Genomic DNA, 26827 nt, shown 5'->3' with positions numbered 1-26827 from the left:
ACAGAGAATACGAGGATAAAACATTTAATTTTAAGGAAAACTTAAATTACATTATGTTTGTCTAGGTTATTCAGATTCTAAAGAATTAGAATACTTAGTTACACACAGCTAAAATCTAAGTAACGTTTGCTGACTAAGCCTTGAAATTAGAAATATGTATCTCCTGGGCTCATTGCTTTGGATACACTGTCTCACTGAACCAGATGTAAACATTAAATTCACATGGCTACAGAACTTTTCCCCTGTTCAGTTATTCCGAAAAGAAACAAGCTTCCCAGTAGATGGCACAATTTCTTCTTATATAGTTAAATGAAGACATCCCAATGTGCACTTTGTGCAGTTTTTCTGAATTAAAAATCTTAACTGCAATTGAAAATTATTCATTTTTGGAAGGTATCTTATTTTCCTAATAAACTTCAGAATGTATTCCGTCACCCTCTTTCAATAAAAATACCACAGACAGCATATTTGTATGCTACACGTACACTTTAAGAAAATATCTGATGCTCACTTACATTTACACGGACTTCCTGCTGACTGCTAAACTGTCCACCACAAAGTGAGAGCAAAGATGCTATTTCCTAAAGAGAAAATATAAAGGTCAGGCTCTAGGAGTATTTACTAATTTATTTATTTTTTTTTAAAAAGGAGACCTTATTCTAATGCAAATTGTGACCTCTATATGGAATACAAATGAAATTTTAGAATTAGCCAAAGAAGAAAGAACAGCATTTATTATGAGAACCACCAATGAAAAACTCTTAGCAGCTAGGGCAGAGGTTTACAACTACATTCTGCTTGTAGTCAGCACGGATGGATGAGCAGGAAGAATCAGACTCTTCTGCTGTAGAAGTAGTTGATCATCTTTCTCAGAACTCAGTTGCAAATGAAGGAGTTATAAACAGATCATGAGAAGTTGCAGATTGTACAATACAGTAAGATCAAGTTAGGCAAAATCTGAATAATGAAATCCAGTTGATTTCCTTCCCTCTTTTCATCCTTCACTGACATTTGTACTGCTCACTCCTAGCCCTCGCAACAATATTCCTGTTAGGACATTGCTCTAAGCTATCTATTCTTAAAATACTTCTCTAATTATTGCACAAAAAAAGGGATGATGCACTAAGAACTGTGCTTGAGGCCATCACCAAGCGTTAATTCCTTCTCTGTTACTCCTCTGCTTTACACATCTCACAGTTTTACAGGTATCTCACAGTTTCCTTTAGGGGTGCCTTGTCCAGAGAACGTTAAATCAGACTGCAAGCTGAACAAGGGAAACAGCAAATCTCCAAGTAACAAGCAATCAGTAACTGTAAAAAATACTTACAAAAAGGCATTTTAAACTGAAATGGGAGTTAAACACTGAGGATATTCCTCATGGAGTCTGTTTACTCCAAATGACAAGCTGCAGCCTCTGAATGTGACCAGAAGTACAACAGAGTGTAACAGAAGTAAAGGCACTGATGTAGGGCCGGATGTCCAGATGTGCCCCTAGGGAAGCAGCAAGTGGGCACTGCCTGCACACAGCGAAGCGGGAGGCGCCAGCTTCTCAGGATCTTAGGATCTCTCTCTGCCTTTGCAAAGAGAGAGAGGCAGAGAGCGATCCTCTGAGAACAGAGTGCAGCTTCTTACAGACTAAGAAATTTCACTGAGAAATGTCGAACACGTAACTTAATGACGGGCTGGTAGTTTGATAACAAACATGGGCTCGGACAGGAGCCTGCAGATGCCGGGGTCCAGCACCACCAGCCCGGCAGCAAAGCTGGCCTTCCATCCCGCACAGAGGCACGGCACAGACGGGCACAGCTCTGCCTGCCCAGCCTGCACTGGTCTCAGCGTGCTCCGTTTTCCGACAGCCCGGCTTCCCACGCGACCAAAGCACCAGCACAGGACCTCAACAACACCTCCGTAAGGCAGCTCTTTCCTCCGAGCCTCAATTCCTTATCCGCAGCCTGGAGCGCTGTGCCGCCAGCCCGTCCCGCCGCTACATGCTCCACAGAACCGGCTGGCTCCGGCGTCCCGTCCCAGAACAGCCTTGCCTTCAAACCAGGGAAGACTGGAGGGCAAGGAAGAAGCCGAAGCCGCAGAGACGCCGGAGCAAACGGAGACAGGCCCGGAGCGAAAGCGCCGCTTGCCGCAACGCGCGGGGAGCTACGCGGAGGCACGGCCCGGGGACGCCCGCCCCGCCCCGAGCCGCCCGGGGCAGCCCAGGAGCGGTGCCGCCGCCGCCGCCAGGCCGGGCCGTCCCCGAGTGCGGCCGGGAGAGCCCCGCGCGCGGAGCCCCGCCGCCCCCTCCCCTCGGAGGCCGCCCCCCGCCCGCTCCCCTCACCGGCAGGCGAAACTCGAGGTGCTCCTGCGCCAGCAGCAGCAGGTACCGCCGCAGCGCCGCGCCCGCCGCCGCCATCTCCGGCCATCCCCCGCCTCCCGCGCCGCATGCGCCGCCGGGCGGGCCTAGCGAGGAGCGGGAGGAAGGCGGGGGCCGGCGGGAAGCGACCGCTCGGCTCCAGCACGCTGCGGGACGGCGGGGTCGGTGCGGGCCTTGGGCCCGGGGCCAGGCGGTGCTACTTTTCCAACGCAGCCGCTGCCCACTGGTGAACGGTTTGCTTCGTCTTCATCTCCTCCTTCCTCAATCGCCGTGCACGTTTTATAGTGTAACTCCTGTGTGAGTGCTGTCTAACGCATATGGAAATGGCAGCTAGGTGGCTGTTCAGCAGGATAAAAGAACGCTGCCTTGGGCTGCGGGTTATTGTTTGTTTTAACTTCACATCTAGACTCGATCCCATACTCCCTGATCCCCATGACGTTGAGCTGGAAGGTTCGGCTTATCCAGATTTCAGTAAGCCTTTATTAGGAGCGGGCCAGCTCAGCAGTAACTCATGTTCTGTGTTTTCCATGCCGATTTTTGGATGGCCTTTCTTAGACGTGGCAAAGATTTTGCTCATGACCTGTAAGCAGTGCGTGGGCTGCATTCCTGATGTATCCATGTAGCCAACGCTTGACCTTCTCTTCCTGCAATAATCAGAACCGAAGCTTGGTATGAAGCTTACCCCCAAAGCTACCAACATCAGTGTGCATTGTAATCTGAGGGCGAACCTTCCTGGGCAGTTCTTGAAGACGAGGTGAAGCAGCAGATGGAGATGTCTCTCATTCATCAGTTCAGCTGGGCTCCAGCAGTGCCCACTGCGTTGGGTTGCTGACAAGCCCATCCCAGGTGGCTGACAAAAACTTTTAAAGAGGTGCCACTGGTGTTATTGGTTTTGAACTAAATCTCTTTGGGTCTGCCTTTCTCTGTTTTGTCTGCACAGAGCACTACTGTACACCCCAGAAGGTGAAGACCTGCATGATCTAGCAGTGCATTTCTAATGAAGAGCAGGGCTGATGCTCTCTGCATGGGGATCCGTGCCAAATCTGTATGCTGCATAGCACAGTTTAAATGTGTGTGTGGATTAACAAGAATTACTGAGTATTTGCAGCACAAAAACAAAGGGTTGGTCAGATGCAGTGTTTATAAATTCAGAACCCAGTACTGTAAGGTCTCAGAGATGAGCCAAGCGGGTTGTTGGGCTGCAGGAAGGGACTTGTCTGAAGGCAACAACAGCATTGCACAATTATGGTACAGAGAGAAAGAAGTGAAATTCCTTCTTTCTAGCCTTCAGGGGAATTTTAAGGACCCAAAATGTAATTACTCAAATTGAAGTTTTCCAGGAGCCTAGAGTAAACCAGCCTGTCTCACAAAACACACAACGGGATCATGCAGTGATTGTGAGTTCCCATTTAGAAGCACACGCGGGCCCACCAACACAAAGCCGCGGTGCGGCGCACATTGCTGATCGCCGTCTCAGCACGCTCAGGGCCGCTCACCCCGTGCTCCCTTCTGGAACCCAACTCAGCAGCAGCACCCTGGCTGTTGTGCAGCCGCAGCTCCCCGCGTTTCGGCGGGCGGAGGGCACCACCGGCTCTACGCACACGCGGACCCGGCCCGAGCTCTCCCCGACTCTGCCGGGGGCCTTTTAAGGCAGAACTATCCGCCGCCGAGCAACGCTCCGCCGCCCGGCCGCGCGTAACGGGGCCGCCGTGTCCTTCCGGGGCGGGCACAGCCCGGCGGCGGGGCGGGCGCAGCGTCCCGTGCCCGCGGGGCCGGCCGGGTACCGCAGCGCCTATGGGGCCGCGGGGCCGGGGCCGAGAGCACCGCGGACAGCATCCTGCCCGCCCCGCCGCCCGACTCGAGAGGCCGTCTGCATCTCTGCTTTCTCGACTGCCGTGCGGTTATGAGTGGACCGACTAAAGAGTTCAGCATTTGAAGTCTGTTCGGCAGCCGTGGCACTCGCAGATGCAAAACTCTGGCGCAAACTATCAGGATTTTCTTTCTTTTTTCCTCTTCTGACGAGGCTTATTTGTGTTGTTTCCCTCTCAGCTGACAGTGCACAGGAGAACCACCGCTACGGTTCGTTGTTGGTTCCCGTTTGAGTGCCGCAAACCAATTCCAAGGAATGGAGGAGAATAAGGGGCAGCATGCCAAAACCAGCGGCGCAGTGAGCGACCTGAGGAGAAGCTGGCAGACCTGGGCAGAGGATCGGGTCGAGTACCAGAGGAAGAATCCATTCAGCAATGAAGACAGGCTTGCATCTAAACCACTGCATGCTCAGAGAGGAGACCCTGCCTACGGAAGACCCCCTGAAGGGTCTAAAACAGAGCAGAGAGGAAAAGATGCTCACTCGCATGTGGAAAAGGAGGTGGAAGAGCTGTGCCTGATCATCAGAAGCACTGGGCAGAAGGGAGAAGATGGACATGTGAGTGTAACGTTCGGGCAGCTGTTTGAGACATATGTGACTATCTCCAACAAAGTGGTGGGAATCTTGCTGAGAGCCAGAAAACATGGCCTGGTTCGTTTTGAAGGTGAAATGCTTTGGCAAGGAAAGGATGATGATGTGGTCATCACTTTGCTAGAATGAGACTTTGGCATCTGATGAATTTTGCTGCTTGTTTCCATTTGGAAAAACCTCTAGATGCTGTCTTGAAAAAGGTTTTCATTGCAGAATTTCAGCTCTGCAAATTAATGGGGCATTTAAAGGAGAGAAAATGGGTGTGAAACATAAAAAAATGGTTTGCATAAAAATAATAAGCAATTTTGGAGAGAAATCACAAAAAAATCAACTAATCTGTCACAATACCAAGTATGCTGTGGTTCTTCAAGCGTCCTCACTGGGTTAGTGCTTTAGGTTCTGAACACTAGTGACTAATTGCCACCAAACAGCACTGAATCTTGGAGGTTGTGAAAGACTTGCCGTGGGGAGGGATTTTTTGATTTGCAAAACATGGAATTGAGCACTTTTATTGGAATTCATATACTTCAAACAAGAGTCTCAGCTGTGTCTCTAAAAAAATGGAAGTTAGGTTGACTTTCACGAAGTATGTGAAAATGCCCAAGTTTACAGAAACATCACTTGCTTAGTGGCTTACAATATATACAGCAAGGATATTTCATGTTTCCTAAGTAAGCTGCATCTTGCTGAACTTAATGGTCTACCTTTAGCATCGTGTCTTCTGCACCTAGTTCTTTTTCCTCTGTATATCATGTCACTTTCATCTCCTCTTCTAATGCTTTGTCATACCAGGGGAGATCACAAAACTCTGCAGCCTTTTTGGGGATCTCCAATATACCCTTACAAAAAGTAGGGTGCCACACAACAACTTGAAAGACAACAGAAAATATATTGGGGCATTCATGAAAAGAAAAAAATAACAACAAAAAAAAGCTCTTTGACTTCTTTCAGCAAAGTGTAACAATACTGTTTATAATGAGTAGAGATCCTGTAGTGCCAAACTCCTAAGTAGAAGTGTAGAGTGCAGTCATATCCCTCATTTAGTTGAGGCAGAGCTGTGCTGCAAGTTCTCCAAACTGGGAGAAAGAATGAGCTGCTAGATAAAAATGGGATTGAGATGAGCGACAAGAATTTTCCTCAAGGGTCTTCTGGAGGAGTATTTTTCAGTGGTCAAAGTTGTTATGTTTGATAGTTGTAATAACAATACTAAAAATAATCAGGAACTGTGTTCCTAATTGTTGCCACCAAGAAAATGTTGGGAATACAAAATTCTGTCTGTTTTTTTTTTTTAACAGGGCAAATAAAAGCTCTTATGTGGTGTATGTGGTGCTAAGTACAGTACTTGGTGAGTCTTTAAAACAAGAATATTCTTTTGCTTCAAAAGGATACTGAGATTTATTATAAATTATGCACTTGATAAAAGTGATTATTTAATGCTATTTACATAAAAGATTTTTTTTCAGAAAGCATAATAATGACTTTTGACTTTTTTGTCTATTGGGGTTTTGCATGAAAATAAACTTTTTGACTGAGCAAGTAAAAATACAATTTTTGTTATCCCTCTATCTAGTCTTTTCATAGTGAAAAGACTAGAAAAATGGAAAAAACCAGAGATGAATGTGGTGAAGTAAGTCCATTTGGAGAACAGGAGAGCCAGATGCAGGTACAGCATGGAGGGGAAACAAAAGATGGGCTTTAATCACCACATCATTTCAGCGTGTTTGAAACTGGAGAATACATGCTGCACCAGATACCACTGGTTTGTGTCCCATTAGCTCTCAAAACAACTCCTTTCTAAAATAATTTGTAGCTTAAAAGAAGACTTATGTAACTTATCATCACTACACATTTAAAATGCTTTGGTTTTTCTGGGAAAAGCATTTCTAGCCAAACGACAGGAGCATGAGTTAGTGGATTTCCACTTCCAGTTGATGAAACCTGGGAGTGCATTTTGATATCAAAGTAAATCAAACTTTTAATAAGACAGCTGTGAAGTGTGGTCTGCTTAATTCTAACAGTTTGCCAATCCAGTTGATTGTGCTCTAGTGGTTGTTCATAACTTGGAGAAGGCAGTGTTGGGCAGCTCAAGTATCACCAGCTACAGGATGGCAGTATCAGGGAAAATAATCTATTACTCTCAAAAGACACACAGTTGAGGCAGTGTAACCTGAGCACTCTCAGGGTGCAAGTCCAGCTTGTGCAGACTCACTAATTCTTAATTAAGACTGACCCAAGTAGTTAAGCAACAGGAACCAAGGCTTCCACTGCCAGGCATGTAGTGTCAGACCGTAACATGGCCTCAGCTGTACTGCTGCTTAGGGTCAGCTTACGTATCACTTGAGCACATCTGCAAAAGCTTTAGGGGTACCGCTCAGAACAGAAGCCGAGTTAAGGTCAAATGAAACGGTCTTGTGTGGCTGTGAGAAGACTGCCCTATCTTGAACAAAATAAAGAGTTACTATTAAAAACCACAATTCATAGGAGGTTCACAGGGGGTTGGATTTTTAAAAGAAAACAGCTGTAGGGACAAATTCCCTGTCTGCCATTATCAGGCGAACAATCTCTGAAGGGTGACGAGTCTTTCTGTCTCACGTGCCCATGCAATGGCACCAAAATTTGCCCAAGTGGGTCAGTGCACAGATTAACAAATCTAAGTTGCTTTCAGCAATCAACCATATTTCAAAAGCTGTCTTTAAAAGGTAACACAATTGTTCAGTGTGTCCACCAAATACACTCAAGAATAAAAAAATCCATCTTAAAGCCAGTACAGACAAGAACGCACCCTATCTAATGGACATGACTGAATCCAGCTACTAGCTTACAAGTTTTACAAAATTCTGCTTCTTCAGCTGCAATGTAGTTTCAATTAGCATCTACAGGTGCTTTTTAGTTTTTAGAAGTTTTATTACGCAACAGGGCCTCTTTAGAGCAACAGAAATCCTCTTTGGTGGAACGGAATTTAATATATTCACTAAAAATGTAAGATAGTGCATTTAAAATATTACAAATTTTTTGTAGTAGTTACTAAAGCTTGAACTTTTATAAGGTTTTCTGTCCTACCGTGTAACATTCAGCTCTTCCAGTCTCTCCTGAAAGTTCACTTTTCTTATAATAACCTTACCTACTTCCCCTGCAGTCTTTCCTTTGATTTGAAGTCTGTGAGTTCTGCACCTGGTTTGGACTGTACACTGTATAGGAATTATCTGTATTTTGTCTTGTCAAACAAAGAAAGCACTTTCAGCACTCCAATAAATATTGCACAGCAGTTGAAATGACAGCAAGAGAGTTTTTATGCAGGTTTTACCATTCAGATTTACTTCTATATTTGCCAAATTTCAAATACGATCTTCACCAGTTTGCTTACATTTCCATGCTTTTGCTTACAACTCATGCTTATGAAGACCTCAGAATACCTAGAGGGTCTATTGCCAGTCTAATCACATGGAAAATGCTGTCCTTTGTGAAAACACCTATTTTTTTTTTTTAATTCTACATGCATCAGCATTGTATGTGTGTCTACTTCATCTTTTCAGAAGGAGGCTATTAGTTCTCTAGCACAGAAGTATTATTCTCTGGGCTTGCATTAGGAAAAACAATTGAGCGTAAGAGTACAAGGGAAGCTTTGTCATTCCTAAATATGTAGTCAAAAAAGCAGCTTTTCTCAGGACTGCTAATGCTAGAACAAAGAACAAGGATAGAGGCTAAGCAACTTTCCTTTGCTTCTCAGTCTTGCCCACTGAAGATTAAAACTGCTGAGTAAATTCACTTTCCACAAGGTTTTTTAGCCATCTCTGCTCACTGCAATGCTCCACAGAAGGTTAGGGATGTTTTAAAATGGCATTATAATGCTGTTGTTGAAGAGGGTGACACAATGAACAGGGTCTGCCTGCTGCCTTTTCCAGAGGGTAGCCAACAATTCTGAAACATATTCAAAGCATTAGAATAGACTTGTCAGAAAATATTTCTTAGTCCAATTAAAAAATATCTGCTGAATCCAAGAACAAAGCTCGTCAATACAGAAGGAAAATGGAGCACAGTTCCATGCTGGAAAACACTAATGAGACGCTAAGCATTCATCTCAGTAATGAATGTGACTCTATTTAGCACCTTCTTGTTTGAGCCTGTTTGAGGTTTATTTGCTAATGGCAGGCACAATTTGAAATTCCTATCTCGACCATCAGCAAAAGTTTTGGAAGCTAGCTTATATTCTGATTTTTACCTCTCCAATTTTACTTTCTTGCAAAGAAAACATAGAAGTCAATCTTCACATTTCCTGCTGCGTCCATTTCAATGTATTGGGGTCTAGCTTGAATGGACTTAATTTTCTTTGTAGCAGCTCAGTGTCATTTCCTATTTGCGATTAAAACAGTGTTAACACAGCAATCTTATGACTAATGCCCAGAGAGATTGCGAATGTCCCCATCCCTGGATGCATTCAGGGTCAGGCTGGACGTGGCTCTGGGCAGCCTGGTCTAGAGGTTGGTGATGCTGCCCATTACAGAAGGGTTGAAACTAGATGATCTCTGAAGTCCTTTTTAACTCAGGCCATTCTGTGCTTCTATGATATGATTGCATGATTCTGTTGCTGAGCAGCGCTTGCACAGCATGAAGCCCTTCTCCTTCTCCCAGTCTGCCACTCCAACCACTAGGCTTGGGGTGGGCAAGAAGCCGTGAGGGACAACCTGCACAACCAACGCAAAGCAACCAGCACGGTTATCCTATGCTGTACAATACTATGCTCAGCAATAAAAATGGAAGGAAGGTTTCTTGAAGGCTACAGTTAGGCTAACCATTTCTACTGGACTGCTTGCAGGAGGTAATTATTGCCCTTACATTGCAAATCTTGTTCTTTTTCCACTCCCTTTCCTTCATTTATTAAACTGTTGTTACCTTGACCCATTCTCTCCCCATCCTGGTGGGAGCAGGAGTGAGGAGGGATCACATCACTGTATGGTTGGATCATTCCAAGATTAGCATTTGTTCAGTTTATTTATCCTTTTGGACACCAGTTCATGTTGGTTCTTTAAATATTACATATCACAGTTAAGTACAGTTACATAGATCAATTAGAAATCAGGACACAGATAGTATTAACTCTTCAAAAATCTTAATGTTCAGATATTTCGTGAAGTTAGGAGACCACTCAAGCCTCCCAAATCTATTGCACAGAATTGATCAAAGTTCAGTGGCTTTAATTCACGCTCTTCACAGCTAATATTACAAATTAAAAACACAAAGTACTACAAATTACACGAGTGCCCAATAATAAGAATAACAAGACATTGGGAATGAGGTCTTCAGAAACTCTTCTGGGTAAAAAACATTTATTTAGAAGAGTGTCTACCTTCTGAATTATGATGTATAGTCTACTGTAATACACTGTCCACTAAGGCAACAGGTGCTGGATCAGTGGAAAACACTGAGAAGATTATACTCAGGGAACCTTGCAGGTGCAGCAGACCATCACCACCTCAGCCACACCTCAGTGCAACAGCCAAGGGCACTTGGTTGATTAGGCACCAAGAGATAATAGTTTGTGAACAAAGAAAATCCACTCCATGTCTGCTGGAGTTAAACTTTGCAAACAGTCTGCCTTAACATGGTATTGAAAAACAGAGCTAAAGTTGCTGATTAAGAGTCATGCAGTGAGGGCAAGTGTTCAGCAGATTCCATAAGCAATTCAGAACACAATCCCTACATGTTCTGCTTTTGGGCTGAGCCCCGGCTACTCCAAATTCAGATCAGACTGCTGTTATGCAAGCCTGCTACAAACTCACTGTAATGAAGACCCATTTGTTTTGTGACCTCATTTAGAAATCAAATCTAGCCAAGGCATTTAGCAATCTCCAAGTGACTTCCAGTGAAAACAATATCAGAATAATCTCAAAATCTGGGTGGTTTTCTTTTTTTTTTTTTTTTAAACTTCTTCAACCACTACGCAGAAGAGCAGTGCTTTAAAATCAATTCTTCTGAACTCTTCACATATTTGTAAACATACAGAAACTAATTAAAAATATTGTGCACATGAGAGGGGAACAATCCGCAGGTCCAACATACAACCACTTACACATCCAAGTAAACAACACTCTATGCTTTAGCACTATCACATCTCTGGCACATACTGTATTAACATTTACTACGTCACTGCCATGCAAGTAAGATGGGCAATATATTAAAGTGGTTTAGCACCAGAAAAGTTAGTAGTGTACTTTTAACCAGGTACCTACTACTAACCAGGCATAGGTAATATATCATACAAGAACACACGGAAACTGAAAATAGTTTAAATGTTCCCTGCAATTCCAGAATGATGCATCTTTAAAATAAAAGCTAGATTCCACAGCAAATATTACCTTCAGTACCATGTGCATGCTGTTACTACAAACCTCTTTCCTTAGAGTGCATTCTGCTGCTATACCCCACATTCTACTGGGAAAAGTTGCCTACATATGTGTATGTATTATGTATGCACATATATGTATATGCATATATAAAATCGTAATTAAAATGCATTTCCTTATTGTCAGAGAAATATGCAGACTTCTGAAGAACCCAAACGTGAGAATTAGGTTGACAGCTCTATGTTCAGTATTTCCTCATAAGGAATTAAGCCTTTTTTATCCTGGTATGTAATTGGCAACAAACTGTGCAACCTTAAATCAGAGTTCAAAGACAAAGAATAAAATGGCTAATGACACAAGGCTAAGAGCGCTCTCAGCTGGCAGCATTTTCAGTTTGCAGTCGCTCAATCAGTTGCTCAGCCTATGAAAGAGAGAACACAACACATTAACTATGCAGCAGACCGTCAGCTGGCTGAAAAATGCACTTTAAAAATAGTAACAGCATGACACTGACAGACAGCATATATTTGTCATTTTTACTGATAAAGCACACAAAGTAAAATACCATGACTGTTTTAAGCAGCTGACTTTGTCGTGTTTTCACTAAACTCCCACTAGGTGATGAGAAAAGGGAAAAAAAAAACAAACAAAAAACAACAACTGTGAAAGTCAGAAGATGGTTGAGCAAAGTAATCACTGTTAAACTATCACGTTTTAAGGACCTGGGAAGACAGCGCCCAGAACAACCAACCTATAAGAACTGGAATTCCTTGGGACACCCTCCAGAACAGCATCTTGTGGCCTCTTCACACCTCACAACTGCACTGTAGTCATACATATTACTGAGTGATGGAGAGCATTTGTGTGCTGTTTGTGTCACTGGAAACATTCAGTCTTTGGTTATGTCACTAGGCCTATACACGCTTTTTCTCGTCATATGATTTGTGCATCTACCACATAGCTGGGACTGTTACATTTTTAGGTATTTGCATTGTATGCAACTAAAAAAAGCCCTGACAATTCAAGAACATTTTCCAACTTGACAACTGGGCAAAATCTCTTTTGGATTGAACCCACAGTGGATAACCAACCCTGGTACGGAGACCCCTGAGCTAATCCAAAATAGTAAGCAGTATAACTAGACAAGCCATAGGTTTGTTTTTTTTTTCCTCTGTGGTGCTCTGCTACACTACACACCGATCTGCTTAATTCAAGACAGGTGAGATCTCCAACAAGCTACCACCACAAAGAAGCTGAGTTTTTTCCTCTTAAACAGGCTGCCATAATCATCTTTAGGAGAGATTTTTGTCAGCATCTTTGCCTTGGGGTTGCCTAATGACACCAGGATGCTGGAGCTAAAACTCCAGCAAGGACAGGTCCTCTGCTGAGGAGAGAGGTTTTTGAGCAGTGATTTAGGCAGTGCCAATTCAATCTCCTTGCTAATCTCTACAGACGGTAAGCAGTACAAACAGTGCTTCGGTACAGCAAACATTTGTTTCACTCTAAGGATGGCGAGATGAGTAAAAATGTATGAAATGATAAAAGCACCCGTTAGGTGGCCATATTTTTCATTTAAATTGGGCTATGTGTTATACATGTCTTTGTTCAACCATCACATTCCAATAAATCTTTTCATATTAAATAAATAGTCAGAAGCAAATCACAAAGCTACGCTTTAAATCCAGAACTACTGCACGGTTTGCTGGTAATGTCAGTTGCTCTTATTTCCATTAGTAAGTGTAAATGGTACTAAATTTTACCCATTGCCTGTTCTCAAATAGGTAATGCAAAATATAACAAATAATTATAGTAATGATAAAAATAATTGCTCAAAGAATATTTGGGACATTAGAAAGACATCGCATTTTCAACTTGCAGTCAAGAATCTCTGAAAAACCTCATCACACTTACTGTAATAAACCAGTAGGAGTTGATCCTATAAATCAGTCTGGATAAGAATCCTAGCTGACTTGCCGGGGCCAAGACATGCAGATGCAAGTGGGATATTGAGCAGAATGGAGGCCAGTGAAAACCCATTCTTCAGAAAGGGAAAACAAGTTAAAAACACCAGTGATGTTAATACAGGAAGTGGAACATCTTACATTCGAGATCAACCAAATAAAGAAATTTACTCATAACATTTTCTTTTTACATTGCATGAAAAATAATTTGTCCTTTCCTTTCAACATGCAGAACCCCCCAAAAGACCATCAAAAACATACTTCACATCCATCTAGCACACTGTGCTAAAACAAGGGTTAAAAACCAGCAATATTCCTTAGATACCGTACCTGTTTTTCACCTGGAAAGTGAACTATCGCCACATTCATGTAGCTTCTACCTATTTTAAACAGGAAGACCCATCTCGCTGCACTCTACACTATTTAAATTATGTTACAACTCACTTCACGTTGGCTACCAAACGCAGTGGCTTAAACGAAATGAATGCAGGTATAACTGAAACACAGGGCACTGCCCCGGTGAAAGTGACAAAATTTATCTTTCCCAGAATCCACCACTGCATTCAACACAGCACAGAGCTGAAGAGCAGCCTTTTAGATAAGCTGTGTGAATTGGCCTCCCTATTCTGCATGCGCGCAGGAAACAATCTCAAAGTTGGAATGCAATCGGCACTGGAAACTTATCAGAAAAAAAAGAGTTTATATTCAGTGCCAGGACATGAGACTGAACAAGTCACTCCGTAAGTCAAGGCAAACCCAAGAAATCACACTGCAACTGTAACACAGTATCTAAAATAGCATTTTGAAAAGTAAGAACATACTAATTAATGTGGAAGGCTCAAGTACATACCTTATATCATTCAAGTCACTACAATTATTTTTCTGGAGAACAGATTTTCCAACTTCCATCATTCTTTTCACTATTAAATACAAACAAATTTCATTTACTGTTTAGCTTAAATAGTATGTTACATATCACCTGACTTCAGAGTCAAACAGTTTGAAGCAGGTGCTCTTAAGAAACAAAACTGAATATTAACTTCAACAATGATTACATTGAGAACACAAGCTAGTGTTTGCTTTATTCAAAGTAGAAATACTGAAACTGCTCATAATAAAACAGATTGTCAAAACACTGCAGTGCAGAGTTTGATGTGAAAATCACTACTGTTAGTGATTTAGACACTAACGACACTTCTAGGTTATAGTTTACTAATCTCATGTTACGTCTCTACACAGCAACAGGACATTGACCTCTATGCCCTTTGTAGTCTGGCATTAGAAAGTTTCAGATAAGAAACAAAAATTAAAGATAAAGTACAATTAAACCATCAGCCCTACTTATTACTAGGACAAAGTTTTCATTACTGTAAAAGAGAAGAAAGCCTAATGCAAAAACGTCCAAGGTAGAAGCATAAAATAACTGTCATAAAGCAAAAACATACTGAAGTTGTTTCTGGAGAAAACTCCAACATTAAGAAATCAAATAAGATGATTTAAAAATTTGCAACACACGACTGCAATGCTTTTCTAACAGCACCTGTCATTTTCCCCAAAGCAGAATCTGTTCATGCATTTATGGATTTAATTTTTCCTGTTACTCAACACACTTAGCTGGGCATTTCTTGTGAAACAACTACATCTGGGATGATGTTTCAACAACAATAACAAAAAAAAAAATCAAGTATGCAGACAACACATCACAGCTTCAATATCTTACGACCTGATCTTTAAAAAAGATATCTAGCTTCACTGGAACACTGTTTGTCTTTTTTACTCTCCATCTCTTTTCCCAAAGAACAACATGGCATATTATAAAACAAGTATCTTATAGAATTGTCATTTTTTTTTTCCAGTACCCTGTATACCTAGGAAAAGCCAATGAAGCTGAATAAATATACTTAAAAAAACATACAGTGGCATTTCCAGCAAAGTGCAGAAACATCTATACTCCATGCAAACAAAAACAGATTTCCTGTATTAGCACAATATTACCCTAGAATAGCACAAAAAACATGAGGAGCTTCCCAGCAAGAGTAACTCCCTATCCAACTCGCATCATGCATTTCAGTGTTTTACAACCACAAAAAATAGATGTCCAAAGCTGTAATTTACTTGACAGCACACTACATAAGACTGTGAAAAAACTACTTGCCCCTGATCTAAGCAGACTAATCCATATTTTCAGCCTTACCTATGGGCACATGCTCTGACTTCAGCGTTTTGCAATTTCCCATGTGCTCTACCGGCACCACCAGGTAGTGGTGAGGGGCACCAGGCCTGATATCTCTAAAGCAAACAAGGTCTTCATACTGCAAAGGAATAGAAACACATCACACGATCGGGATGGGGACAGGTAACAGAGTTGGTCTTCCCCTATACCAGTTTGATATTACTTGGTATCATATTTGAATCAACTGGCAAACATATCAAGACTAAAGCCTATTTTCTTCTGTCACTACACTGAAGCACGCCGTCCTGGACTCTGCCTGCTGAAGCACTTAGGCGCAGTCTTGTTTTCTCAGCTGACATTGTGCAGCCAAAATCCCTCAGTATCTAACAGCAACAGCTCCTGCCCCATGACCACCCTTAGACTTTTAGCCATTGTACAACAACGACAAGATATTTCTTTTTTTCTGAGGAATGCTTCATTGCTGCCTCCATAAGAACAGACAACTGCTATGGCTACATGGTAACCCCAGGACAGGGATCCCTAAGGTGACACCCTCCGTTAGCTGGAAATAAAGACACCACCTTCCTCAGAAAGGGAACGGGGGGGATCAGATGGCCTCCACACACCCAGGATTTCTCGGTTTGATCGGCAGTTCTCATAAGCGAACCCCTCTGTGCTCCCTGTGTGTGAGAGCTGCCACCCGAGCTCAGCCAGGACGGACACCGCAGCTCCGTTTCCGCACTGCCGCCTCACGCCGCAGGCCGGCCCTGCGGACCGACGGCTTCGTCCCGCCAATCCACCCCACCGCGGGGGAGCCGGCCGCGGCGTGGGGCAGCGCGCTGCCAAGGACAACGAGGGCGGCGGCGGCGACCCTCCCTCCGGCGGGGCCGCCCCTACCCACCTGGCAGGGCAGCAGCGCGGTTCCCGGCTCCTCCCGGCGGGCGATCCTGCAGAACACGCACTTGCCGTCGTAGCCGCCGCTCGCGGGCTCTTTCCCGTCGGCCAGAAGCTGCTCGCTGCTCGGGCCGGCGGCGGCCGCGGCCTCCTCGCCCGCCATCGCCCCTCGCCTAGGCAGGCACCGCCCCGCGACCGGCCGCGGGCCCACCCGCCCTCACGTCTTCGCGGCGTGCGCCAATGGCGGCCCTGCGGCGCGCGACCGGCCCGGCCTCGTCCGCGCCCCCGTCAGGCACGGAGGGCTGCAGCGAGTGAGCGCTGGGCGTTGAGCGGCTGTGTGACACGGGCCGAGGTTACGTGCGCTTACAATTGCGCACGGCACCCGCGGGTGACCCTATCCGTGTAAAGCGCTCCATTCGGTCGAGGCTCTGAAGCAAAACGCAGCCTCTGTTCAGCATAAGTTTTCTGTAAAAAGGCACAAACTGAAACTAAAATGAACTGAACACACTCTGGCCTGTTTAAAACAAAGCTGAAAGATGCTATTTCTCAATAGTAGCTAAGCTTCGGCTTTAGAAACATTTTCTCAGCTTGGTCACAGTCCCACAGGCCTCAGCCCGAGGTACCTAAGTGCCAGGAGGCACTTAGAATCAGTCACACAATCATTAAGGTTGGAAAAGACCTCTAAGATCATCTATTGTGATTATCTGCCTACCACAAATATTGCTCATTAAACCATGTCCCCTTTTGTGCTCCCTCTGTTTCATGAGAGCTGCTACCCGAGCTCAGCCAGGACGGGCACCACAGCTCCCTTAGCACTGCATCTACCCTTAGATAGCCCCAGGCATGGTGACCACCACCACCGCCCTGGGCAGTCTGTTCCAATGCCCATATGCTCTTTCGGAGAAGAAATCCGTCCTAATATCCAACCTGAACACTCCCTGGCACAACTTGAGGCATCCCCTCTCATACTATCACTGTTACCTGGGAGAAGAGGCTGACCCCCACCTTGCCACAACCTCCTTTCAGGTTACTGCATATAGTCTTGGGTTGAAAAGGACCACAGTGAACATTTAGTTTCAACCCCTGCTATGTGCAGGGTCGCCAACCACGGCACCAGGCTGCCCAGAGCCACATCCAGCCTGGCCTTGAATGCCTCCAGGGATGAGGCATCCACAACCTCCTTGGGCAACCTGTTCCACTGTGTCACCACCTCTCTGTAGAGAGAGAGGCTTCCAGTATCCCTACATCTTAAGGTTTACATGCAAAGGTTATTTGGGAAACAGGCGTGTTTTAACTTGGCTCTAAAGCCAGCTTTGCACAAAAAAGTCCAGTGAAAGAACTGCAAACCAACATCAACCACCAGTGCCTCACAGGGCACTCAGCAGCCCTACTGTGAAGAGCATTTCTATGCAGTCCCAAAGAAAAAATTGTTATCCCTTAAGGTATATACATGCTCCACATTACAAAAACAAGCTTTTTCTAAAATAGTTATGGCTATAAGAGCAAAATTACTAGTAACTATAATTTTCCTCTTAATTTATATGATATAAAAATTCTACAACCATTGCACTCAAGGCAACATTCAAAGAAATGTTCAAAAGCATACTTGCTATATTAATATGTACATCATAGTTTATTTTTTCCTAATGCCAATTTTCTTTACCTACTAAATGTATACGTTGACAAAGCTGAGAACCAAGTGCTTTCAGGTGATTTTTTGCTTTGTCTCACTTGGAAAGAACAAAACACAAAAACTTCAGCAGTATGAAGATGGTCCATACAGCAATGATGTTCACAAGCCATATCCTTTCACTTTAAAAATGTACTAAAAGCTGTGAATAAGAAGAAAAGGATCTGCAGCGAGTTTCTGAATGCATAAATTCCTTTATTGAAAATATTGTGATAGCACTGCATTACATATATTCAATATTCATAGTTTCAAGGGTCACAGAATTTGATTGAACAACACTGCTTGGATATAGAACACAGCGTTTAGATATGCTCTGACAAGTATAATATAATGAACTAAGTTGTAGGTAACAATGGTGAAACGAGTGTAAAATGTTGAACTTGGCTTTGGGGTTGTAGACTTTTTATTTTTGAACTAGTAAGTGGTCTGCCACCATCAGAAGAGCAAACAGTACTGTGTATTCCTGGTGCCTTCAATGCTATCAGCAACCTGGAAAATACTTCACAGCGCATTACAATAAGTCTGTTTATGGCTGTAGTAGGGCGCATAGATGGGAAGTGTGAAAAGCTTATGTGCAGCATATTACAGGCTCACTGTGTATAGCATTGGTGTTAGATTGTGAAATTTATGTGCAGGATTAGGATTTATTAATGCTTTTGAAAAAAAAAATAATTTGGCTTCTTGTTTTATTATGAATATGTTAAAAATGAGAAGAGCAGTAACTGAGTTGTATTACTCAATAATATTTCAAAACCAGACTATAGTGTTTAATGCATGGAAACACAACCACCATTGCTAAAACCTGTCTTTCTCGGGACAATCCTACATTCAATACTAATGGCAGGACAGTGTTTGGTCAGAACTCGATTGTGTGAATAAAACCATAGCTTAACTGGAAAGCAAAATTCTTCGGAAAACAGGAGGACTGGTGGTCTTCTGTCACACTTTTTCTACTCGCTGACATTTTCATGGCAGTGGTCTGGTTAGGATTTAGCCAAATATTGTAATGTGGTATTTTAAATGTTGATAGGAAAATTATCTGATTGACTATTTCATGAAAAAAAAAGCACAAAACAAGGAAGAGTATTTATTTGTCTGTCAGATCCTAATCCAGCCTGTTGCTTCAAGTCATAAGGAAGGAAATAATATTAATTGCTAAGAAAACAAATACTACACTAATATGGCGCAGCCTGTTAAAGAAACAGCATTCTCCAAATCTTCAGGCTGTGTGTTTCCCTTCACAAAGCAGTTATTCAACATGTAAAGAAATGCTCAGAAAAAGCACAGTGGGTGGTTTATTTTGAGTCATTTGGTGGTGATACAGGAAACAATCATCTCCTAGAAACATCCCTTGTAACCAGTCAAATAGCACTAGGACAGATGCTCAGAGCATGCTGTCCCAATTCTGCTGACTGCACCAGAGCTCATACAGCCTACACCAGGTGGCATTCTGCCCAGTGTCTCCACACACTGCCAAAATAATAATCTATTAACTCTGCTTACACATTCCTGTTAATGAGAAGTGCTAACCACCTTTTCTCTCATCTCAGAGAAAACCAGAATTATGCACTCAAGTGTTTCTGCCAGAAAATAAACCCTCTTATCTGGGTTAAATGAAAACCAAATCTCATTTACAAATAAAATAAAAATTAACTTCAGAAATCAAATAGATTCAAAATAAATGCCGATGCATAAGAAACCTACCTGAATAGTAATTATTTACCAAATTAAGATCTGAAATATTAAAAAGAAAAAAAAAAAAAAACACCTCATAGCTAATGCATTTACAAAAAAGTCTGCTATACAATAACAATAAATAAAAAGAATTTAAAAACATGTTCCCTTAAGTGCTGTGTACACCTACTTATGATTCTTTTCCATGGCAAACAATATGCTGTAGATTTTGGTGAAGTAACTTTTTATTTTTGGTTAGCATTTGTACACTGAACATAAATATATATGGAATGTACAAGACAAGTATAGTTTTCCCACAGTATTTTTTTTTCCACAGTTACAGAAAAAGTTTTCAATTTATACACCATCGATGTTTTCATAAGCATCATATCTTCAATGGAGGAGCATAGAAGAAAGGAGTATAAAAAAAAATCTGACTGATCTTGTATTGTTCCATCTCCTTCTGCCTCTGAAAACCAGCTGTTTTTCCTTGGTTATTTTTTGCGTAGTCATGCTCTGGTCTGATATGAGGGAAAAAAAAAAGCGTGTAACATTGTGAGGCAGCCTGCACCTTTTATTTAGCTTTTGAGTGCCTAATGGATCCAGTCCTTAAGGCAGTCAGTAAGTACTTCATTCAAATGTCCATACTTCGACATCCTGTATTATGAAATCTTCTTTCTTAGATAAGATGTCATTATTGAAGGTGCTGCAGGAGTTGCTTCGTCCATGATACAGGTCTGCATCTAACCATAAGCCAAATCGTCCACTAAAAAAATACACACCAAATGTCAGTTTATATTTAACCAGAGGCTGTAGAGGAGTGCTATGGAGAAAAGTAGGCAATTCTGAGAACAGATGGGATTGAACATGAAGGCTTAACCCTGGCAAAGCACTTGCAAATACGCTTGCTTTTGTTCATACAGGCAAATCGCAGCAAAGCACAAGCATGAGTGCATGAGTGTGCGCATACAGTGCCTTACGTGCTTGGCTTCAGTGCCATCAGCTCCAGGTGCTGCTGGTGAGCAGCCTCTCAAACATGGCTGAGTCCAGCTGCTGCAAAGCACAGACAGCAGGGAGCTTTCCCCACTCTAGACATGGTCCCTTCCAGTTTAGGAGGAGAGATGTTTATGCATCCCCAGTGCAAACCATGGCCAGATATTGCACGCGGCAGCCTGCTGTCAGCTTCAGTTAGTTGCACAGTCTTAGCCCCTGATTTCATATCCACTAACTTCTGAAATTGAGGACCTGATTAAGCACTATCTGTATCCTAGCTCTTCAGAGCAACAGAATAGTGACAGTTTAAAAGCGCCATGTGAGAAACACTAGATATTGTTGGCAAAACTGCCATTACAGATTATCTTCTAGCAACAAACCTCTTCAGCAATGAGAATTGTATCTATCCCAAACATCTGTTTTTTTCCAACCTCCCCCATCCACTGAAGACTAGTTGCCCAACATCAGTTGCTATCTTTAAGTGACGGAAATTGCTCTAGGTCTGTAACAGAAATCAGATTGCTGAGATATCTGTCCTACACAGTTTACTAAAATTTTCAGCATTAGTTTTTCCTGCAACTACCACGGTCCTTATCCTCCTTAAGAAAAAGAAAAAGGTTAGCTAGACTACTTGAAAAAGAAGCAAACATTCACTTACCCTCCACCTCCAAGCTCCAGAGAGGTCATGTCTCCATTGATGAAGTAAGTATTCTCCCCACTCCATTTGAATACCTGAGGGTGAAGAAGAACAAAGCTACGCGGACTGTGAGGATTCTAGCACTGCAGAAGCCTTTTTTGCTTAAAGTGTTCACTGAGGCAAGTGATCATCTGCTTTCACCAACAGCTGGCGCATCTTTAAAATCACAGAATGCCTTAGGTTGCAGGGAACCTTAAAGATTATCTAGATCCAATCTTTCCTCCCAACTTCCCCCAAAAATGCAGTCTCTATCAAGCTTTCTCATAAATGTTTCAGAAGTGGAATCCAAAAATCTTCTATGAGGAAGAGAACACCACCTTACCTTGAAATTTGGACTGAACGTGTAGAGGAATGTTTCACCAGTGCCATAGTAATGGTCACTAAACCTAAAGGGATGTGTAGCGTATGCTCCAAAAATCTGTCAGAATAAAAGGATTAAACTATGTTTGAGAACACAATAAAATTCAAGAGGAAACAAAAAACACTTTTCAAAATACTTTCTGAGCTGCTGTTTCATGTTAAAAGAACCATGAGCTGAGCAAGTATTCCCACAGATGTTTTCTGTTTTTCAACATAAAGCAAAATGGCAACAGGAATGATGACTCCAGGAGCTGCTGAGTACTAAGTACACCACCATGAAGGTGTTATTTGCAACTTCCACAGCCAATGTTGAAAGAAGTACTCATTGTAATTATGAAAATATGTAGTTTTATTTCTATTAGTGCATACGTACTTTCCTGCCTGTAAGTTTAGTTTAAGCAGTACAAAATATAAATAAAATAAATCAGCGATGTTTTATTGCGGTATGATATCACTTTGCAGTATGATTAGCACTTCCTAAAGACACGTTTATTTTCACTCCAACCCCTGCACTACAAATGCTCCTCACCTCGTTGTCCATATCCTTGATGACAAGGAGAACTGGACTGTCCAGAGATGCCGATTTGCGGTACAGAGTCTTCAGGCTGGTGCCATGCTCCAGAGTGCTATATGCGAGCTGCCACGGGTAGCCCTGCACTCTTGCAGGCAAGCGCCGGGCAAGCTGGGCAGTGAACAGAGATAAATGGTTAGGCATTCAACCAGTTACATCACAGGTAGCAGAACACCCCACGCTTAGCAGAACTAATAAGAAAATCAGATTATTTTTTTTTCAGTCATACCTGCTCTATGTGCATATTTTCCAGAAGTGCACTGTGATGCTTTAAGACAGGTAAAGCATCATCATCATCTTCTTCTCCATAGTAACTGCAAACACTCTTCCGCCGTTTTGCTTCTTCTACAGTAATGATCTGAAGCAAGAGAACAAGTGTCAAACCTAAAGCACAGTTCCTATGCTGCCAGTCCTCTATGGCAGCAAATTCATTTCAAGCAGTATAGTCATCATCTGTCGTACTGCATGAAGCAAAACCGCTGTGTGGAATGGTTACATCAAAGCAAAAGCAGCCCACTAATTGGGTAATTCTCAAATGGCGAGGTCTGAGACAGCATGGACAGCACAGGAATTTAAAGGAGGTAGGCACAAGCTTCTTCATTTCTCTCATGCAGTAAGGTTATATATATACTATTTTTATAGATAGTATCATATGCTGTAATTAGTGTATTATTTTCTTAGGAGCTAACGAATAAGAATATGAAAAGGTTCAAAGCTTCACTTCTCTTTTCTAAAACAATCCCCTTCTTCTGCGTGGTGTGTATGTGCGTGTGGCAGGGGGAGGTCTTCTGTTACTGATGTTTTTTTGCTTTTGTATATGCAAACTCAAACAGAAACAATATAGCAAAACTACAAATGTAAATGAACTGAAATAGATTTTGCAGCTGTATCATGAAAGAGACGCACTGAGTAAGAATTTGAGCACTCAGTTTATGCAAGTTCTTGAAAATGCGCACTATCAGAAAAGACTAAGTACTCTTTGAAAACTTCTAGTTATTCATTTTCTGAAGAATTTCTTTGGAAAACATACAATATTTTAAAAGGTGAGCCAATACTTATACTTCAAATTTAGGCTTCAATTTGAATACTTGTCAAATGAAGCATGGGCTCTACTCCAACAACTACAGGTAGGTCACACTTCCTTTTCTGACAAAGCTGAAAACAAAGCGAGAATACAAGTTCATATACTAGAAACACATAGAAGTGCTCAGCAGCCTACAGCATGCCAAGACAGAGTATATGCTCTGAGCCACGTGCAGCCTGGGCAGGCAGAGGGAGCTAAAATGGTGCAAAAGGCTGGAGGGAAGCTGCAGACTCTTTGGTACACCTCTGGGCATCTCAGGTACAGTGCTCAGCCAGGTGAGGTGAGAGGAGGCACGTTGAACACAGCAGCAGGGCTGTAGTTGTGTTTAGGGCTCTATGCCACCATGGCAAACAGGAAACAGCGGCAAGGGCGTAGAGATAGGGCTGATGAGAAAGAAAAGGGGAAAGAGGCCCAGCTACAAAAGCTGGGAAACTTTAAATCAGCATCTTTGTATGAGTTTAATGCCAAAGCAGTCTTATCTCAGAAGAGCAATCTCAAAATGTTACTGCACAGCTTCCACACACCCTCCTACAAATGGAGCTTTTGAATACACAGAATACACTGGTTGAGTTTGAACAACTCCCCCAGACTTTCATAACTGCTGCTTCAACTTGCAGGAGCCATCAGCAGCCAAAAAACACCTGGATGTCCTACACACGCCTGGCCCACAGGCAAGAAATTTACTGGACAGACTCCAGGTGGAGTCCCACCACAAAGTGAAGAAGGAACTTTCCATAAAAACCAGGACTCCTGAGGAGCTCTCTGTGTGAAGGATAAAGCCCTAGTGATGCCAGTCATGCCAGCATCTCCAGTGGGAGAGGAGCAAGGCTTCTGCTGTGCTCACTGCCATCTGCCCCATGTCCATCCACAGGCACCTGGAACAGTGCTGACAGCAGCACCCTAAGTAGGAAGCCAGGAAACTCCTGTTCCAGCACCTGCAGTGGGGGGCAGGGCAAAAATCCAGCCTGCAGGATGAATGCTCTGTGCCCCTGCAAAGCCAGGCAGTACAGATATTTCTGCCAGTGGTACTCAAGTGCAGCTGCATCCTGACCTTATAGCCCAGGCTCAGGGGGATCCAGAAACTGGAGGAAATTCTGTTTTAGGTATTTTTTCATATGTCCAATTTCAGTGAGGGTTTGAACTGCAAAATTAAACCAATTTAAAAAGAAATAAATGAAAAACACAAAACAATTCCCTCCTCCTCAAACTGTTAAAGGAAAATGTTCTTTATGCTTTTATCCCTGCTCTTTTTCCACCTCTTAAATGTTTTTCTTCCTACCCAGGCCATTATTATTAATATAATTTTTTTTATCCTGAATGAACATCTGTTCATCTTAAAGCAGAAGTACCTGAACTCCTATTATAAATGTTATTCTTTAGACTTTCCAGGAAGGGGGAGAGGGGAGAAGTACCAAATAAACCAACCACCAGCAGGCATCTGTAGCAAAATACAACCAAACTTGCAGACATAGGCAACTGCAGACAAACTACTGACATTGCAGTAAACTTCAAACCCATTTTTTTACAGACGACACAAAACCAAAAACAAATGAAAAGAATCAACAGCTACACAGAAACTCTATCTACAGTATTTTTCAGAGATGTCACAGGAAAGAGAAAACAAGCTACTTTAACATTCATCTGAGAACAGGGTACTTTTCACTAGCACAGAAGTAGTGCTGTATCAGATCCATGCTGTTCAAATAGGAACACAGCTCAACATACCTTCACAAAAGGTTCCTCTTGGTCAGGTTTGGCACAGTAAAGAATCTGAATATTCAGTGGCATCTTTTGTCTTTTCATCATCTATTAAATTAATTTGTAGCATCTACTGTACTCAGTGCTCCAGTGGCAAGAGTTCCTGCCCACAAGCGTGACAAACAGCCTCTCCCCATGACACACTTTGATAAAATTGCTTATATCCTTCTCCACAATTTCAGTTTCTGTTTCCCCAAAAGGGAGAGTGGTAGTTTCACAATAGTTCATGTCCAAATTTGGACTTTCAATGGATATTTCCTGGCAGACCTACTTTAAGTCTGTGAAGCTTGAATATATTACAAACAAAAAAGACACACCTTAAAACTGTTTCCAGCTCATTCTTCTCCAAATATATATTTAAATAAAATAAACAGAGAAGTTCTCAGCGTGGCTGGATCTTTCCCACTTCTACTCTGGATCACTGGCCCTACTCCTCCATTTTGGATTTGGGAAAAATGCAAAAGCAACTGGCGAACAAAATGAAGTGTGATATAGGACAGCACTCAGCTTTGAGAAAAACAAAGACTGAAAACCTTCCCTCCCTTCCCCTTATGCTGCAGTTCACAGAGCACCAGCATCATGAGACAACAAAACTTTAAAAATAAAAGCTATTTGCAATCAGGGGTAATTTTGCTACACTTCAAATGACAAGTTCCATTCCCAAGTTCTAATTCTGAACATACTTCAGTTTGAAAGTAGAAATGTTTCAAAAACAGGGCAGTAGAATTTTTTTTTTTTTTAACAAGTTTAAGACAAATGATCACAACTAAGTTACTTCCCAGTCAGGAAATTATCTATTTGTTGATTTATCATATATCACAATACAACAAATGCTTTAGGATTCATAAATATAATTAGAAAAAAAGTACGTAAACTTATTTTCCTTAGAAACGAGTTTTGATATGCATGAGACACAGATAATAAAGACAGGAACACCAAGTAGTTAAAACAGACTGCAAAAGTCCCTGGATGAACAAGTCTGACTATAAAACCTATCCATCTTACAACTACCATTTAAACTTCTACGTGCAACTCAGAAGTGAAGATCTGTCTGGTATGACAGTATCTCATATTAATCCATTTCAGTGAGCACATAGGAGTCCGTGCTGGTGTTCACAAGTACATGTGCTTTTGGGAGAATTTATTAAAAGTATATAAATACAATATAAATTTAGCAATGCTGACAACATACAGCTGTATAGTTTTGCAAAAGGTTAACATCACGTTTACCAAAATAGGTGCATAGTATGCACTGGTGGCAAATCAGAAAACTGTTTATCTGTTTGCTTGCAGTTTCTGGGAAGAAAAGAAAAAAATACTGAAAGAAGATGATTACATTTATGTGACCGCTGCAAGTCTTGGAAGAGTTCCTATGTGAAGCAGAAAACATTATAAAAAGAAATGTAAAAATTGTCAAAAGAGCAAGTGCTGAGACTCTTAACAGGGCATGCACAACTGATACATACATAGTTCATGAAGTGGCAGCAAGCACCCACCTCCCAGCTTTTAGTAGTGGGCTCACTGAAGAAGTTGTCTATCATGTCAAGCTCCTCCTTTTCTACCACAACGAAACCTTGCTCTTTGGCATCTTTCCCATATATTTCTGGTGACCACTGAACAAAAAACGTGTACAAGTGATCCACCCTGTAAACAGAAAAGTAAGAAACAACGGTTTTTCAGTGACCCATGAATATGGCAATATCATGTAGTACAGAGATTGCATACGGGGGCAGGGAGGGGATAACCACGTGCACTGCGTGCTCGCGTACTTACGCTCTCACACACAGCAGAAGCTCCTTCCACCCAAT

General features: G+C 42.4%; 3 protein-coding genes across 13 annotated transcripts in view; all 3 read right to left on the bottom strand.

The window, feature by feature from the left end:
• Nucleotides 1–2463, bottom strand: part of TRMT11 (tRNA methyltransferase 11 homolog) — a 28186-nt gene extending 25723 nt beyond the window's left edge. For 3 of the 4 annotated variants that reach the window (XR_008205260.1, XM_052677768.1, XM_052677778.1), the window contains exons 1-2: nucleotides 2330–2463; nucleotides 516–581 (exon numbers count right to left, since the gene is read on the bottom strand). Coding sequence is in view for 2 of the 4 variants with exons in the window: in XM_052677768.1 (XP_052533728.1) it covers nucleotides 516–581; nucleotides 2330–2404 (141 nt within the window). In the remaining 2 variants the exon portion in view is untranslated. Of the gene's footprint in view, nucleotides 1–515; nucleotides 582–1327; nucleotides 2119–2329 lie in introns of those variants that run through there. The other variant, XM_052677783.1, reaches the window with a different exon arrangement.
• A 7330-nt stretch (nucleotides 2464–9793) lies between these two features.
• On the bottom strand, nucleotides 9794–16398 carry HINT3 (histidine triad nucleotide binding protein 3). The gene is made up of 5 exons (XM_052677984.1): nucleotides 16200–16398; nucleotides 15320–15437; nucleotides 13976–14045; nucleotides 13076–13202; nucleotides 9794–11585 (listed from the first exon to the last, which is right to left on the bottom strand). Exons 1-5 carry the CDS (start codon nucleotides 16353–16355, stop codon nucleotides 11538–11540), a joined length of 519 nt encoding a protein of 172 aa, XP_052533944.1. The 5' UTR covers nucleotides 16356–16398; the 3' UTR covers nucleotides 9794–11537.
• A 1658-nt stretch (nucleotides 16399–18056) lies between these two features.
• The window catches only part of NCOA7 (nuclear receptor coactivator 7), an 84198-nt gene continuing 75427 nt past the window's right edge, over nucleotides 18057–26827 (bottom strand). For 7 of the 8 annotated variants that reach the window (XM_052677385.1, XM_052677436.1, XM_052677425.1 and 4 more), the window contains 6 exons: nucleotides 26516–26663; nucleotides 22407–22535; nucleotides 22136–22288; nucleotides 21569–21664; nucleotides 21208–21281; nucleotides 18057–20322 (listed from right to left, as the gene is read on the bottom strand). In XM_052677385.1, coding sequence (XP_052533345.1) covers nucleotides 20187–20322; nucleotides 21208–21281; nucleotides 21569–21664; nucleotides 22136–22288; nucleotides 22407–22535; nucleotides 26516–26663 — 736 coding nt within the window. In that variant the 3' untranslated portion in view covers nucleotides 18057–20186. The other variant, XM_052677446.1, reaches the window with a different exon arrangement.

Source organism: Tympanuchus pallidicinctus, unplaced genomic scaffold, assembly GCF_026119805.1.
Source record: "Tympanuchus pallidicinctus isolate F22 unplaced genomic scaffold, pur_lepc_1.0 scaffold1, whole genome shotgun sequence".
Lineage (NCBI taxonomy): Eukaryota > Metazoa > Chordata > Aves > Galliformes > Phasianidae > Tympanuchus > Tympanuchus pallidicinctus.
Note: the sequence above shows the minus strand (reverse complement) of the source record. Positions and strands in the feature narration are given on the sequence as shown.

Bases quoted from the DNA above. Each gene is read 5' to 3' on its own strand.
- HINT3 (XM_052677984.1), bottom strand. From the start codon at position 16,355: ATGGCGGGCGAGGAGGCCGCGGCCGCCGCCGGCCCGAGCAGCGAGCAG. The intron at 15,438-16,199 runs GTGGGTAGGGGC...ATTCCTTTGCAG, and splicing joins CCGCGCTGCTGCCCTGCCAG to TATGAAGACCTTGTTTGCTT. The intron at 14,046-15,319 runs GTAAGGCTGAAA...TGTATTTAATAG, and splicing joins GTCAGAGCATGTGCCCATAG to TGAAAAGAATGATGGAAGTT.